Raw genomic sequence first — 17,063 nt, forward strand, 5'->3', positions numbered from 1 at the left:
CCATTTCATTAAACAAGTATTTGATGAATGCCGTGAGACAGGAACCGAGCCTGGCACTCCGCAGGAGTGGTCTTATTTAAATCTTAGCAGAATCTTGAAAGACAGAACTTATTATTTACCTTTTCCCAGAAGAGGCAGCTAAGGTTTAGAGAGGACAGATAATTCAACCAAAGATTCAGAGTTGGGAGTGTAATTGGAGTTTGAACCAGGTCTGTCTGGCTGCACATCCCATGCACGTCCTTGGATTTTGGGTCTAAGGGCTCTTCTGGGGACATCTGCATTTCCATTCATAAAAAGAACTCATCCTTCAGATGAGCCCCTAGCAGGGAGGCAGGGCGGGGTGGAGGGAAGAAAAAAACCTTAAAGCGATTGTGCGGAACTAACGACCTGATGATTCTCGTTCCTGTCCCGGCTGGTTCATGGCTCTCTTGACTTTCTATTTATGGAGTAGAACAGAATGGGCTAGAAAACATAAGGCTCTCTTTGGCCTCACACTTACCTCGAAGAGATCAGCTGAAGCAAATCCAAAGACTGTGAGGGTTGTTTTCAGCATGCTTTCTTTAGGCAGGTAATTATCTGGATCAAATATAAGATTGCCCTCAACTTTGGCTGAGACTGGGTTGAGGGACGGAAGAGAAACAGATTTGGAAAACTGGTAGTTCCGGGAAAATTTTCTGAAGTCCAGGACAGTTGGAAGCTGAGAGTCCTTCAGAGCTTCTGTCACTAGCTCTTTCAAACTAGGTGGAAAAGAGTATATTTTGAGCCCACACATCATGTAACTTGTGCATCACCTCTCTCACCCCCAAGTAAAGATGGATTTTCAATTGCTACCAAATTCATGCATTCACCCCAAGAGTTTGGCTCAGGTCTGCTGGACTTTGGAACAAGTGTTTGTTCTGGAAGAAAGAATGCTCTAGAAAGAACAGGCCAGATGGCTCAATCCAAATGAGATTTGGAATTTCAGCCCTTCATAACACGTGGGGGAAAATTACTCTGACTTACCGCTGGACGTACAATTCTTGTGAGTTTAAGATGTTGGCGATGTGGGAGGCCACAAAGTTCTTCACTTGTTCATTCTGTTCCCCTGGGAGAAGTTGGGTGATTTTGCTCATGTCTGACTGCGAAGGGTCCCTCATCAGCATGAGATAAGCAGCCAGTCGCTTATCCCCCGGAGCGGCGTCATCCAGGAAAGTCTGAAGGAGAACCTCCCGGACCTGGAGCCGAAAGAGGAGACTGTTACCACTGCCCTTTGGTCGAACACAGAACAAGCCTGGCAAACATTTGGGATGGTTTGCAAGCAATTTACTATGTGCAAGCTGAATTTCTCGTTAATAACTTCAAATGCTGGGACTGAATCTTCTTGCTCCCCAGAGCAACCGGCTCAAGGAAGGGTTCTCAGAAGACTCCTATCAAATGCATGTCCAATTCAATTTCATTAAAGTATGCAAGTCATGGCCAAGTTATGACTTGTTGGAGACCTGCCACTAACTGAAAGTAAAGTTGTTTTTAACATAAATTATTTCAATATGAGGGTAAAGGCGGAAAGGGAGAGTGAGAGTGGGGCTGATAAATAAGGTAGTGCCCAAAGATATGGAGCCATTGCCACCTAAGGTGGGGGCAGGTTGTCTATCCCAGATCAGGGAGATGAGGGAAAATCAGGCCTGTTCTCCTAAGATGAGAGTGGGCATGATGGGCGATCTGGTAGGAGGGCAGCCCGTGGTGAAAATCTCGGACTCTGCTTTCTGGAGCAGCAGCGAGGTCAGCGTTTCTCTCCTGTCCACATACTGCTGGGCAGTCAGGTCAACAGGCTTGTTGAGGACTTGCGGTTAGAATGCGGTAGAACTAAGCCCGCGGAATGACGGGATTTAGGATGCTATTCTGAACAGTTTTCTGTGTGAGGCCTCCCCTGCGGCCCTCACCTCGTCCTTAATCTCCATTTTCCGCAGGGCTTGGATGGCGGCCTTCTGGACCAGCAGGGACGGCGTGGCGCTCCGGACGCATCTCAAGACTGAAGATGTGAGTCCCGGGCTTAGCGGCTCCAGGATTCCGCCGATGTTCCCAATGACCTGCGAGGCGAAGCAGCCAGAAGGGATCAGGGTGCAGGAGGGGAAGGAAGAGGTGAGGAGGAAAAGTGCTTCCACAGTGATGCATATTATACGAAAGACGAAAGTACCCTCAGGATCAGGTAGGTGTGGTCTTCGCTCCCGGTGCAGTCGTCGCGGATCTGCTCCGACAGGTAATCGGCAATGTCCAGGAGCCCCTGCCTCGCTGTGGGGTGTGTCTTATGATAGCTGCGGAGTAAGAGTTAGGACTCAGTGAGCACGGCTAGGTTTATCTGAAAATCCACACTGGGTTGGCTGGTTTCTTATTTCAAGTCATTACCCTCAAACAGACCAGGAGAAAAACAAGAGAGTCAGCGTCAGAGTCTGAAAGTCGAGGAAGGAAGGGGACGATCTGAATACACAGAGGTGGGGGCTCCCTCGACGCCTACGAGGGGAACCAGGGTACAACTCACTTGATGACCGCGTGACTCAGGGCATAGAAAGCAGCCCGGCTCTGCTGCTCCTTGGCCGTGGTAAAGATCTCCTGCAGCCTCTGGGCCGAGGGCTCCGGGATCAGCGCCACCAAATAGGTCACAACATCGATCAGAAGGGGGTTGGCTCTCTCGGTTCTCAGCCACTGGAGGATGTGATTGTAACACTGGGGCTGTCCGCACTGAACCAAGGCTTGCAAAGTGACGGGGCTGGGAAGGAAAGGGCAGAGAGGGTTGCACAGATCGCCTCCGAGGCAGCTAGAGGCTCCCTGGCCCGTGATTTCCCCTCTGCCTTCATTCCCCTCATGCACTGTCCAAATCCAGCCATATTTCAAAATCCAACTCATATCCCAAGGACCATGATCCCGAGAACCAGAAAGTCTTCCCTCTGAGCTTTACCCACGGAAGAGGCCTGGTCTCGTCTCAGCCCTCGCTTTCTCCTCTGACCTTCACGGCACTAAGAGCCAGTGCCTCGAAGGATGCAGAAATCACGGTGTTGTTTTGTTTGCCTGAGTTCTCTCTCCACTAGTCTAGAGGCTTCCCAAAGGCCAGACTTTTCTGTCTCTCAAACCTTCTAGGGTAACACAACAAGGAATGAGAAGATACCCATCACAATGTGGGGAATATTTCCCTCTTATTTTAACACAAACACACACCTACGTATCTGCCTTGGATGCAACGTGTGTATGTGTGTGTGTGTTCCCCATGGAACTCTAGGCAGCTAGCTTGCTATTTAGCCAGCAAACATGAATTGATTGACTAATTGACTGACTGGGTTGATATTTCAATGATCCCTGAGAGTCTCTGATGGGCCAAGGGTCAGCAGCTGCCGTAGGTTTATAACCTATGAAAGCCTGAGCTGCAGCCGTTAAAGAAATACCTGGACACCTCGACCAGCTTTGGCAAGAGGGCTGCGACCGCTTTGTCGTCGAGGCCTCGCAGCTCTGCGACCAGTTTACGGAAGAGGTTAGCTCGCTGGGCGCTCTGCTCGGAGACCTGCAGCTTCTGTAGCTCCTGGAGGGTCTTCACAATGGCCTCAGCCTGCTTTGGCGGTGGTGTGGACTTGGTGGTCTCAAAGGCAAGGCCCACCTCCTTGGTACCTGGAAGGAGGAAAGTGTCAAAGGAATTCTTGCTCACCTCTGCATCTCAATCCTATCTTGGCCTACTGGAAACTGGAAATCAGCGGGGTGTCAGCAAAGGGGGAAAGGAAAGAGCACTGTCCTGTACCCAGTGCCTGCTACGTACCTGGCTCTGTGCTAGGTGTGTGACTTCAATGTTTTCACCAACTCATTGTACTATCCCTGCGAGTATCAGTCCTCAACTTAAAGATAAGAGAACTAACACCCAGATTGGAGCTACTCGCCTTATCTGAGACCTGGTTGGGTCTGAGGCAGAGCTGGAGCGGAATCTAGGCTTGTTGGGATGTGGTATCAGATTATCTTTATCCAAAAGAACCACATCATGCTGCTGCTGATGTGGCCACAGCTGAGGCTCACCCATTGTTTCTTCCAGTTGAATCTAATAGCGGCTTGTGGGGGAGGGGAAGACCCCTCTGTAGTCCCTCTATTACCCTGCTCTGACCTGCTAGGGAGGGGGTGTTAATTCAGCGTGGACGCTTGTCGTATTGGAAAGAGTCCTGCCCTAGATTAGACCTGGGGCTCATTTTGTACCACCTCATACTCCATGACCTTGAGAACACCGCTAAGCCTCTCTGTGCCATTGTCCCTTCTGCAGAATGAATATAACAGCCCACGCTGTTACCACCTGACACCACAGGCTGCTGAGAGCCATGAGGTTTTGCATACAACACATTTAGATACAAGACAGATGCAGGGCTAGAGTAGGGCTTGAGATCTCTGAGGTCCCTTCCATCTCTAAAGCTGGATTCCTGACCTTGAAGACCCTCTGCCGCTTGCTCCAGGTCCCAGGCCTTATCACAGGGTGTATGAGGTTGTCAGATCTACAAAAGGTAGACTCAGGAGACCAGTTCTCTACTTACAAAAACCTAGGTAGCTTTGGGAAACGTCTCCCTTTCCCATATGCCGTGGTCACTTTGACATTCTCAAATGACCATGCTTTCTCACTAGAGTAGCCCACAGCCAGAACACCGGGGCCCACTTAACTAATGAGTGAAGTCAGCAGAGGTTTCCTGGGGCCCAGCAAGGAGCTGAGCCATGACACATGGACTGTGCTGGGCAGATTCCCCAGCCCTGGCAAACGTGGGTGTAGAGCCTTACCTTCATCAAAGAAGCGGCTGTTGATCTTAGGTGTGTCTTCAAGTTTCAAAGTCTGGGTGACCTGTGCCATCATCCCATACTTGTTACTGGAAACAGGGAAGGACGTCAGGTAACAAAGGTTGGCCAGCTCTCCAAAGCAATCTTTCATGTCGAATGTTACCCCCATCTCCACTTCTACCCAAATCCTGCCCACCTTTCAAACCATGGTTAAATCCAGACATACTGAACCCCCTAGTGAACAGCACCCACCCCTCCTGGTCACACAGCTGTCCTTCCATTGAAGGACATATGCACCTTATACCTTCAACCAGTCTGGAGTGTCTAGAGGGTAAGGGATTAGCTCCGTGCCTCAAAATTCCTTTGTATTTCCCACCACACAGTGCCAAGAATATAACACGAATTCAATAAACAGCAGTTAATTGGATTGATTTTCAAAATGTATTTGAATAAATATGTGTCCAATCTACATTCTAAGTACTCCCTAAAGCCTTTCTAAACAGGGCAGCCAGCAGTGATCCTGGCTTTTCCTGATCTGTAAACCTTAAAGTCTGGGTCTCAGATATCTTTCGTTGGCCTCAAATTGTATTGCATGTCTAAGATTTTTCCTAACAAATGGCCTGTTAGCTTGATATGGGGGACAAGGGATGGGCTCTGCTTTGCACCTCTTCATGGCCTAGCCTGGAACAGGGCAGCTGAGAAGCATTCAGCTCACCCCCCCCCATCAATGATGAATCAGGGGCGCAGCAGGTGACCTACTTGTGGGAGAAAGGCAGGAACAGGTGTTGCTCCTTGCAGATGGCTTCTGACACATGCTTCCTCTTGGGGTCCAGGGTGTACTGGCAGGACTGGCTGCTGCTGATCTGAGTGGACAAGGTGTGGGTCTGTGAATGAGATGGGGGGGAAAGCACTTTGATCAGTCTCTGGGCCTTGAACTTGAGTCTTCTGCCACAGGCATTTACCTTCAAGGAAGGAGGGGTGGGGTGGGGAGAGAGTGGGGATTCTGTACCACTGAACAAACTCAGGTAAAGAAGAAAACTTGACATTTAGACAAGGGGATGCAACAACTTGGCAAACCCAAAGCTGAACCAAGCTACAGACTCCTACTCCGTCCCAGTGGACGTCTCATCCTGCACAGAGGATATATAGCCTGGTATCCCACACATACCTGCCCCACCACACATTAGTGTTTCACACACCACCGCTCCCTGTGTTTCCTTTCCTGGAAGCCCATCCTTGTGTCTCTCTTCCGTTGACACATCCATTGTATCTTTCCGTCTCATGTTCTACCTCCTCCGTGAGACTATGAGCTGGACTCATGGATGTTCACCCATCATTTCTCCTAACTGGTTGTAATTACCAGCTGCTTTGCTCAATGGGCTGTGTGAAAAGTCCTTTTTCCTTCGCGGTCAGGCCTAGGACTGGTCAGGGCTTGTCTGCCCTGCTCAGTTCATCACTTTATCGGATAAGCTATATCTGTCCTTTATTGGCATGTGTATGAGCCATGTTCCTGCATTAGACTGTAAGCACCCCGAGGGGAGGGTCCACATTCATCTGCCACTGCCCCTCCCTCCATGCTGCCCAGAGTGGAGCTGAGCATACAGAGTCGCTCAGAAAAACACACACAGACACCAGTGCTCTGGCCTCTTCTGACTATGGCCCTGTGGTCACCAGACTCCCTGTTTTTGGGCCCAAGAACAGTGACCAGAAGCATTGGCAGGCACAGCATGATTGCTCAAATCCTTCTTGTTTACTGAGATAAGGCTGTGGTTCATGTCCCAGAAGATATTACAAGGCATTAGGCAAGCTCAGGTAATGTGAGGCTACATGACCTCTGCTGAGGAAATCAGAGAAGGTTAGTGCTGAGGGGGTGGCCCAGGCAGGAGCAGGGTCATACATGGAAAGACAGGACTCTGGAGCACTCTCAGTCATGTCACTCCATGGGAGTTAGGGAGACAAGAGCAGAACCCAGGTCTTGGGACTTTCCTGGAGCTAGATGCTTAGAGCTGTGGACATCCAGCCCTTGCACAGGAAGGAACAGTAGTGGCCTGCTCCCCTACAGGGAGTCTTGGAGACTTCTCGGGGATAGACAATCATTACTCTCAAGTGATGGCAGAAGGTTTTGTGCCAGTGTCAGAAACACAGCAAAAAGGACTGGGGTTCTGGACTGGAGATCAGAAACCTGATTCTGGTCCCGGATTAATTAATAACAGGCCGCGTGGCCTCGGCAGTCCTTTCCTTGTCTAGTTTCTGACGATAGCCCGTACAAAGGGGAGGCTGGGCAGGTCCTCCTCTGAGACACCCACTAGCTCTGCCTTCCAGAATGTTCCTAGCAAAGAGGACAGTGCGAATGGCAAAGCTGGTGTGAAACTTACCATGCCTTTGATCAAAGCAAGGGGGCTCACTCCTGTGCTAACGGGCGTGAAGTGATCGCACTTCTCCAGGTCTCTCTCAATGGATATTTCTGTCGCCACATTGCCCTTCCTCGTTTTGACGGTGAAGTCACTGGAACAGTTTCCATACACAGTATCCTATGGGAGCAGAAGACACAACAGGTGTATTCAACATGGGAAAACATCCTCGGGGGCTTTGGGAAAGGCTGGGGAAGGAGCCTGGAAGGAAAGGTGGGAGCGACGTGGATTTGGAGGGACTTTCTTCCTCCCAGGCAGAGGGCGGGCATTGCAGGCGCCTGGCAGCCAGAGGTGCAGCGAGGACACCAGGGAAGGGGTTTGATCCTGAGGCACAGTGGCCTGGCCGCCTAGGACCAAGCCAACCCGGCTTTACGCCCTGTGGACTCGGAGCGTTCCTCCACCACTCCTCGATGACACGTACTCCAGTCTGCCTTGTGTTGGGTGTCTTGGCTCTTCCCCCAAACCCTGGGACGTCTCTGCGGGAGGCAGCTCTGCGTAGTGCAGCGCAGGACAGAGAACACAGCAAGGGCTCGGGACAGGTCACGGGACTGAGGGAAACTGAATTCTCTCTCGGGTCGGAACCTCAAATTCTTAAGCGAGGCTGGCAACCGAGTCAAATATTTTTCTATGTTTGCAACACACATAGGCTTCGCCATGCTACACCCGTTGGCAAAGAACAAAATCACCCAAAGGAGTAGGGTGGCCCGGGCTCCCCAGAAACTGCTTTAAAATTCGGTCTGCTGGGGACGATCTCACAGTGAGCCCAGAGGACAGGGACGCCTTGGGCACCGGTGTTTCACAGGGGGTAGGGCCTCCTGGGTAACCAGCCACCAAGCTAAGTCGACGATTCGCTTTGTGTGGATGGTGGGCCCAGCTCAGAGGTGGGGAGGTGAGTACAAAGGGCCGTTCTTATCGGCTCCCTAAATTCTCACCAGGAACAACACTTGCTTGGCCTCTTCCGTCTCCGGGGGCACCAGGAGGGCGGAGACGATGCCCCTCTTGATGTTCAGGATGTGTTTCGGCTCCTCCTTGTTGGGGTAAAGTAACACCTGCTTCCCTTCAGGAATGGCCAGCCTGAGCTCGTACCTGTGCCAGAGAGAGGGTGGTCACAGAGGTGTCCTTTCTCCATCAGGAGCCTGTTGCACATAAACTGGGTGGCTTTGCAGCCTTTCGTTTATTTATTTTTTTACCTGTTTCTCTTTTTTACATCTTTTCTTTATAAATACGTCTCTACCTCTTCAGAAGGTATACAAGCGTGGGTGTACGTGGTTGGCATTCCTTTATCTCTTTTCCTACCACGCTGGCTCACCCGTCCTCTGCTCCACCCACATCTCCGCTGCCAGCCCTCCGCACCCAGACAGCCCTCCACCGATGTGCCGGTGTGAACGTCTGTGCAGAAGGATTCTGTCACTGCCTGTCTGGTACAGATGTCATCACATTATGCACAATTTTCTTTATCTCCCGTTTCTCAATTCTACTCCACGAAAACCCTTCTGAGTCATTTGGTGGAGCTCTAACAGATTCTTTCTAAAAAAACCCTGCAAAACACTGAATTCTGTGCTTTTATAGAATTTATTGAGACATTCCCCTACTTAATGGCATTCATTTTCTCCCTTCCTGGATTTTTCCCCTACATAAACAACACTGCAACGAACATCCTTAGGTCCTTCACACATTACTGCTTTTCTTATGGGCTGGAGCCCCACAGTTTGAAGTTACTGTATCGAAGGCTATAGTGTTTTTAATTATAGCGGATGTTGGCTAATGGCTCTCATTCCACCAGCAACGCAGGAGAGCACACTTTCCCTCCCAGGCCCGCCAGCAAGGGGTGCTACAGCTGTATCAATTTTTGTAGTCTTATGAGTATAAGGCGGTAAATATCTTGCTCCATTTCCTGCATCTCCTGACTACGAGTCCATCTGCCCTTCTTGTCATACATGTGTTGGACATTCCCTCTTTGATACGGTTGGTCTCAGGCCATGTCTGAGGCTCAGGGCAACTTTGACCTCAGGGATTTTCCTTTGGGAACTTCTTCTCGGGGGTTTCAAGGCGCCAGGCTGCACCTGCCTTAGTAAGTCAAAAGGAGGACCCGGAGAGCAGGCAGGTCTCCCACGGCTCTACGCCCTCTCGGGAAGTTGCAGACACTGCAGTGCGGGCTTGGAGAGCCCTGAGGGGCCAGGAGCAGGAGTCCCTTTCGCTCGGCGAGGGTAAGGGCCAACGCGTAACGAACGACGGCTCACTCTCTCCCGTCACTGTACCTGCTCCCCCATACGCACCTGAGTCTCATAAAACAAGGTGCGCTGGTGAGAGACGGCAGTGTCAGGGCCTATTCTGCCGACAAAGGACCGGCTTCCCGGTCTAACGGTCAACACACCGAAAGGTGGGCATGGAGCTTCCAGTGCTTCCAAATCTATGACTGCCTGTATTTCCTCACTCTTAGGACTTTATACGCTGTGATTTGAAGATGAGGCAGGGATGGCATTCAAAGTGTTCAGCAACTGGTATAACATGGCCACTGATCGGCCAGAAGAGATGCCAGCTGTAACCCACAGGGCTGGCCTGGTCAGCATGCGCTGGCAGATGCTCAGGCCTGCGCTCTCCCCGGACGCCCGGAGGCTAGGCCTTGTCCCCTGCTGGCCAGACCTGCACTGCGTGTGCCGCAGCACCAAGTCCCACTGGGACCCTTCCCGGAGACCACTATGCGCCCACTCGTGCTTAATTCTTTAAACAAGAATTTCCAGGCTTAACCAAACCATCTCAGCTTTATGATCTCGAGACGTTTAAGCATGAGATCTTTTAGGAACACATTGAAATGGTAACTAGAACTTCACAAGGGGAGGGTAAATAACGCTTCCCTCCAATGGATTGGCGTGAAAACTCAGCAGCTCCCCGATCCACGCTGAACACGGGTACACTCATATGTGTGCCTGCTGTGCACACACACATTCGTACCTTAGTGGACACACGCACACCAACACCCTCACTCACTACACAGGAAGCCCAGGGAGGGACAGGCGCAGGCCAGCGCCTTACCTGGACATGGCTGCAGAAAACTCCTCGGAGTTCTTGGTCTTCTTCAGCAAGGCCTTGCCCTCAGGGCTGAAGTCGTACACCTCTTTCAGGGTGCACTGGCTGGTCTTCAGGATGAATCTGCAGAGTTGGGGAACCTCCAGCTCGACCTAGGAGACCGGGAGCGGCTCATGAAGACCCTCCATCAAGAATGTGAGGTCCCCAGCCCCACCCGCGCGGCCCAGGGCTGACTCCCTAAGCAGGACGACGCCAAGGGGAATGCTGCTGGGGAGATGACACCCCAACACCCCATGTGTCCTCAACAGGCCTCATGAGCTCTCCAGGAATCAACTCGGACGGAGTCCTACTTTTGAGCTTTGGTTCTGGGTCCCAAGCCTCTAAACTTGCCCTTACGCGTGTAAAGGGAGGCGTCTTTTTATTATTGGCTCTAGATGTACTGACTTCAGTTATAAAGAGGTTTGACTGGCGAGAAGAAATGTAGCCTAGGAGTGAGAGTTAAGAAGAAAAACAGGACACAGGAGGAGGGCTGTCATTGGTTTGAACAGCAAAGGTGCCCTTAAAGTCGCACACAAAAAAATCAGAAAACCTGATTTTCTGACTAGTCAAACCTTCGCATGTAGCTGGAGTTTAAATAGATCCCTGGTTGTTACCCAGAACTGTTCAAAGAACTTTCTGGAATGATGGAAAGATTCTCTATTTGCACCAACTAACATGGGAGCCACCAGCCACGGGCGGCTACGGGCCCTGGAAATGTGGCTTGTGTGACTACAAAATGGAATTTTTACTTTTATTCCACTTAAACGGTCACATGTGGCCAGTGGCTACCTCAACTGACCACACAGACAATGGGGCCTTAGAAAGAAGAGGGCAGCTCCCTGGCCTGATCTCCCGCACAGGCCCCACAGCGGCCACCAGACCTGTCCCGAATGAACACGACCATGAGAAAGCACAACCAGCCTCAATAAGAAAAGCTGGACCTGAGGACAAACTGCATGTTGACATTTCCCCCTTTCCCGTTTGTTCGTAGTAAAAGAAGCTCTTGGGTTTAGATGACAAAGCGCTGCGCTCAGATGCCTTCCCGAGATGCCCACCCTGCGCCCACCCCGGGCTTCGCTCCTCCCGTTAGAGCTGCGCTCCGGGGGAGCTGACATGCTAGGTCACGCGTGGCAACCACCCTGCGGAAGCCGATGGGAAAAGAAATCTGGCTGGAAATTTTGTGTGTGTGGCAGACAACTTCCCAGCCAAGTGGCTGACTTTCAAACTGAGGGCCAGCCCCCAGCGCTTCGAGGTCACAGCCATCCCGTCCCGTCCTGTCCCGTCCCGTCCCGTCCTGGCATGAGCTGGGTTTGCTCAGCTGCGGGCTCCGGGTCCCCCAGCGGCTCCCCAACCCCCCCCCCCCGTACCTTGCAGTTGATCTTGGTGACGCTTCTGGAGTCGGTGGTGGCCGGGGCCCCGCTGGCGCTCTCGGCTTCATAGCTGTACAAGTACTTCCTGAGGTGCTTGAAGCGGGTGGTACCCTCTAGAATGCGGAGAGAGGGGTCAGCGCGTGGCAGACACCCCTCCTGGGGGCCAGCTCGGGCGGAGAGGGGCGGCGGCAGAGGCAATAATAAAAATAGGGAATTAAACTCAAATTCTTTTTAATTGACTTGGTATTATACTTAATTTTCTTTTATAGATTTAATTTCTCCATTATGTTTTGCTGAGGCTAATGTTTAAATTAGCTGGAGCTCCTTGAATATATCACTTGAGATACAAAGAGGTGATTTTCAAGTAATGGGGCTCAGAAAATCTGTAGGAGAGACTGAAAAATTAAGAGGAGAGCATAAAGCAGGTATCGCTAATGATTTCTCAGCTGGAAAATAGCGAAGTTCTGTGGCTCTCTCTTGGTTCTCCTAAACACCTGAGATGAAGTTCATTAAGCATCAGGGGTATCTGGCTGACTAAAGAAACCCCCAAGGAGGAATATCTGGGTGTTTCCACGGTGCTTGAGGGGAATTGTCTGAACAATTTGAGAAAAAGAACATTTGAGACATGTGCCCAGATGCAGTGAGGCAGACGCCCACGAGATGGCAGTGCTTCCCCAGCAGAGGCCAGCTTCCACCCGGGAACACTCTGGGTACCACAGCAGGGCCAGCTCCCTTGACCCCTGGGGGTCAGGTAAATACAAAGGGGTGGGGGTCTGGGTCTCCGCACAAAGGTTAAAGTCAGCATTTCTTCACCCTCATTTGCTTTGAATCAATGATTAGCCACCGATAAACAGGACGGTGATGTCTGGAAATGTCCAGGGACCAACCGAGTGACATTCCATTTTCCCCCCTACCCCCTACCCCCTACCCCCTACCTCCTACCCCCTGGCTTTGGGTAGAGCAGGAGGTCAGGTAGAAGAGAATTGAGACCCCTTGGGGGTGGGCGAGGGCCCAAGGAACTGGCTTCTTGGGCTCAGCTCAGTGCACATCCATCAGCACCCCGAGGTGCAGGTGGGTGGGTGGGGTTTGGGGGTGCCCTTCCTTGCCCAGCGGGGGAAATGCCTTACTTGGACAGCTCGGGCTCACATTTTCCAGCACTTCGTCTTCTGTAAGAAATGGAGAAAGACGCTGTGGGTTTTTCCTGTCTTCCGATGGGCCCTAGGGTCTTACAGGGAGGACCTCTGCATGCACAGGGCTTTGCTCTTTTAGGAGGACTCAGGTTCTGGAGAACCTGCTCCCCAGGCCCTCCTTCCCCTGCCCCCACTCCTACCCCCATCCTGGGGCCTGCGGATCCCCCCACCTGCCCTGGCCCCCTGGCCCTCCATTGTGACTGCCCTCCATCTGACCCAGGTTCAAGCTGCCACTGGCATTGCCCTCTCTGGCTGGACTCCGGGACACCCCGACGACACTGCGCCCCAGCGGGCCGGTGGCGGCCGCCTCACTCACCTGCCCGGGTGCTGGCTGCCACGAGCAGCAGCAGCGCTAGCAGCGCGGGGCCTGGCGGGCCCATGGCCGCCCTGGGTCGGCTCCCTCCTTGCGTCTCGCTGGCTAGGCCTGGTGTCACTACTCTTGCTGGCTCCACAAGCAGGGGTACACACAGGCAGCCTCTCCGCGCGAATGCGCGCCCCGAGTCCGCACCCTATTTATATGAGGCCACCCGCCCAGGGCCAGGCAGCCCGCCTTAGAGTGCGTCCAGCGAATTGCAAAAGGTCCAAAGGGCAGCTTCCCGGCCTGTTTGCTTTTCCAGACTGGGCTCTTCTCTGAGCCTGAGGAGGGGCTGGCGAGGGCCACACCTGGCCTTTCCTCTGGTTGGCCTGTCCTTTCGCGGGGGGTCTCAGAGGGTGAGGCCATGGGGACAGTGGGCTGGTCACCCGAGAAGCCTGCCCAACCCATTAGTGCCTGCAGATGACCAGGCACCTGGACATAACCCAGCCCTGCTCCCTGCTCCCACTTTGTAGCCCTTTGGAGAGCCAGCCCTTCTCAGTGTCTTGGTGGACACATTTTCCTCTCAGTTCCTTCTCATTTGGGTGGATTTTGGGTTCACATGGGCACCCCTAATCTTGGTCTCTACCTGTGGCTGGGGTTATCTGCTCTGGATTCAGCGCATGCGGAGGGAGCAGAGAATAGGGGCAGGAGGGAGGTCTGGTGAGTGACTGAGCCAAGTCACCCTGAAGGACAGTGAAGTCACAGGCACAGCAGGAGCCGGTTGTCCCTGCTGGCAGAGCGGGGGCCGAGGGGGCAGTGAAGGGGGACTGTAGACTAAGGAATACCTGAAGCGTCTGCTGTTACGATTTATTTATGTGCTATATCCAGATGTCACCAATAACTATGCAGTCCTTTAAGTCTTCTGGAGGCAAAACTGATGGTTCCAAGAGGCTCATGTTCCGAAGGAGGTATAGTGAACAAAGACCATGCTGTGTGCCCCCTCCCCAGCCTTTGGGCTCCACACTTCTTATTCACGTACAATATTGTTGTTTTTAACACAAAGCCCCTGTGAGCAGCTAAACTCCCCTCAGGGGGTGGTTGCTTTGCACCCACAGTGTATGAATATCCTAAAAGGGGGATATCACAGAGGCCTCAGCCCAAGGCTGGCCGAGCCTACACCACTGAACTCTGGAGGTGCTGGAAAAATGAATTGCTCCAAAATGCCATTTCTCTGAGAATTAAAAAAAAATTTTATTTTTAATTTTACTTTTCACTTACAGTTTCCATTCAGTATTATTTAGTATTAGTTTCACTTTAGGGAGAACGGGTGAGGACACTCAGTCCCAAAGAAACCAGACAGAGGTGGCTAACTCTAATTTACCAGCGGGAGTCCGGGCTCCCTTGGCCAGGTGACAGATAAAGTCCCTGTCCTAGAGTCAGTGGCGAGAGAAAACATGATTTTTACCATCTGGGAATCAAAAATGAGTCTGATAACTTGGATGCAGGGAAAACCCGTGGGGTGTTTGGATGGCCCCGAGCTGACTGTCGTCATCGTGAAAGGAGAAAGCCTGAGACTGGGGTCAGCTTCTCTTTCCCTGGTTTCCTCTGAAAGCCTGTGGGTGCTGGGCCTCCACACCCCTTCTCTGCCAGGGTCAAGCGCACCATCCCCACAGAGCAACAGGTTGAACTATTGAGTTGACTTGAGCAGACTCACAAAAGTACTCAAAGGATTAGTGCATAGATTTTTTTTCTTAAATTACAAAATCCACTCAGACCCTTTTTCAAAAGCCGTGTGAAAATATAGTTTTATTTGTGACCACAGAAATCACCCTTCATCCCTTCCCTTTAAGTGGAACATCTCTCAGTTCTCTGTCCTCAAAATGTTTTATGTTTCAGAAGAATACAGACCAGTTTTCATAGAGACATCAAGTAGAAGGAAGAGTCAGGAAACCCTCCCATATAAGTTACTCATTGAACAGAGAACATACCAGTCCGGAGAGGTCAGCTTTATGTAAAGGAAACCAGTGTGAGTATCAGACTCAAGAAGAGTCTAATTGACTCCTAGCTGGGTTTCCTGTGAGATTTGGAACCTTGGGCTAGTGACTTCACCAGCCTAGGCCTCTGTTTTGTCATCTCTAAAACAGGATTAAAAATATCTATCTTCCTCATAGGCATTTTTGAGAGAATTAAATGAAATAATTATGTAAATAATTGCATTGATAGCATGATGTCCTGCTAATAAAAGATCCTCAATAAATGGTAACTGTTACCACTTATTACGTGTGTGTTGGCGTGAAAAGGCATTTGTAGGGTACCTGTTTGAGCTGGCTGACCATAGGGTGTATGGAAACAGGTTAATAGGACAGAGAGAGGAAATCAGGGCTGAGGAAGGGATGGGGCATTTGGGAGGGCTGTGAATGGCTGTGCCGGGCGTCTGTTTCTCTAGTGATTCCTGACGTTTCTGGGTATTTGAAATCACTGTTCTCTTGGGGAGAAAGGAGGCCTCGCCACAGCAGGCAGATGAATGACTAGCAGAGACACATTCTGGTGTCACAAAGATTAATCTCAGCCAGTGGCCGTGACTTATCAGCTCATGAATGCAAAGTCCCATGGGGTGAACCGTCACTCTGAGTAATCACAGAGCTCTGGGTACCCATTAGAAAGCAGCCTGACTGGGGAATTTCAAGGAATTAGATAATGTGGAATATACCAGTGATGGCCGCCAGAAGTGAAACTGTGTTCTGTTTATCTGCAGGTGACCAGAAGGGTCCTGGCCAGCCTAGGGAACTGTGGAATCTATTAAAGGCCCCTCAGAAGCCCAATGTTCTGAGTTTAGTGTAGTTCACACATTGAAATAAGTGTTCAGTACATAATTTGGTGAATACAAATGAATGAATCTGTGTCATTCATGTACCCCATTGCTACCAGGATATTTATGCACAGTGACCATGACGCTAAATACAAGAATATACAATTTGATATAAATCACTTCCAGCTATGCTGTTCAAGAAAACTCATTTGGCAAATAGGGGCCAATATTGACAATGGTTAATTAGTCTATCTCTTTTCTGCCTACGAAAGCATTATAATTGCAAATGATGCCCCGAAGGTGGAAATCTCGTAAACTTCAAGAATTGTAGATGGAACTATGCCCAGTGTGGTCTGTACATGCCAATGACACACACACACACACACACACACAAATGAGAAATGTTAAGGAAAAAATAGGGCATTTAGGTGAATGGCACAGGTGGGAGATGGTGGAATGGGCCAGTGTCAACCAAATGGAGAGATTGCCGATGGGCGATGAACTGCCTGTGGGGAGGCAAAGAGAAACTTCCCTCTGCTGTCGTTCTGCTAGCCGAGAGGTAAGGTCAGAATGTGGAGCAGCAGTTCCCTCGGGGGAAAGAGGTCGGCAGTCGGCCCTGTTCCATGGGTATGAAGCACCACTTCCTTGGCGAGGCAGAGCTCATCCATCTACTTTTCCAGGGCTGGCGGGCTCCAGCCCCACCTACTTTCAGGAGCCTTTCCCTGGGTCCAGCCAGTTAGACCGCTTGGCTTCTGACCCCCGTCTCCTATCAGTTTCTATACAGGCCAATGGATCCCAAAGGGCCTTCGTGCAAACTGTCTATTGTTGCCCTGAACTTATATTTCTCTTTGGTAATATGATTCAATTTTTCACCTGTTTACATATTACCTTGCCAACTAGAGAGAGAAGCTGGAGGGCAGGACCTGTGTGCAGTTTTCACCTTCGAATCCCTCTCCCCTCTCTCTCACCAACTATTGGTCCAGGTGAGGCCGATAGTAGCTAAGGGGTAAATACTGTGATTTTATACACTTTTTTTTATTCTTTGATGCTGCTGCATATGTTTATAGCTTAATGTAGATTGTACGGTGAACGTGAATCAGCATGACAGGAGGCAAGGTCTATAAACTAGGACCATGGGACAGTCTCTAAGACTCT

The 17,063-nt window shown here is 51.0% G+C and overlaps 1 protein-coding gene across 2 annotated transcripts in view; it reads right to left on the minus strand.

Annotated features, from left to right (window-relative positions):
• The window catches only part of APOB (apolipoprotein B), a 36,113-nt gene extending 22,929 nt beyond the window's left edge, over positions 1-13,184 (minus strand). For both annotated transcript variants that reach the window (XM_087823815.1, XM_087823814.1), the window contains exons 1-14: positions 13,121-13,184; positions 12,742-12,780; positions 11,612-11,727; positions 10,212-10,357; positions 8,111-8,264; positions 7,143-7,298; positions 5,527-5,651; positions 4,771-4,856; positions 3,414-3,633; positions 2,516-2,743; positions 2,174-2,291; positions 1,920-2,066; positions 1,003-1,214; positions 500-737 (exon numbers count right to left, since the gene is read on the minus strand). In XM_087823815.1, coding sequence (XP_087679941.1) covers positions 500-737; positions 1,003-1,214; positions 1,920-2,066; positions 2,174-2,291; positions 2,516-2,743; positions 3,414-3,633; positions 4,771-4,856; positions 5,527-5,651; positions 7,143-7,298; positions 8,111-8,264; positions 10,212-10,357; positions 11,612-11,727; positions 12,742-12,780; positions 13,121-13,184 — 2,049 coding nt within the window. The remainder of the gene's footprint in view (positions 1-499; positions 738-1,002; positions 1,215-1,919; positions 2,067-2,173; positions 2,292-2,515; positions 2,744-3,413; positions 3,634-4,770; positions 4,857-5,526; positions 5,652-7,142; positions 7,299-8,110; positions 8,265-10,211; positions 10,358-11,611; positions 11,728-12,741; positions 12,781-13,120) is intronic.
• Positions 13,185-17,063: the final 3,879 nt, after the last annotated feature.

Source organism: Miniopterus natalensis, chromosome 13 (genome assembly GCF_054644295.1).
Source record: "Miniopterus natalensis isolate mMinNat1 chromosome 13, mMinNat1.hap1, whole genome shotgun sequence".
Taxonomy (NCBI): Eukaryota; Metazoa; Chordata; class Mammalia; order Chiroptera; family Miniopteridae; genus Miniopterus; species Miniopterus natalensis.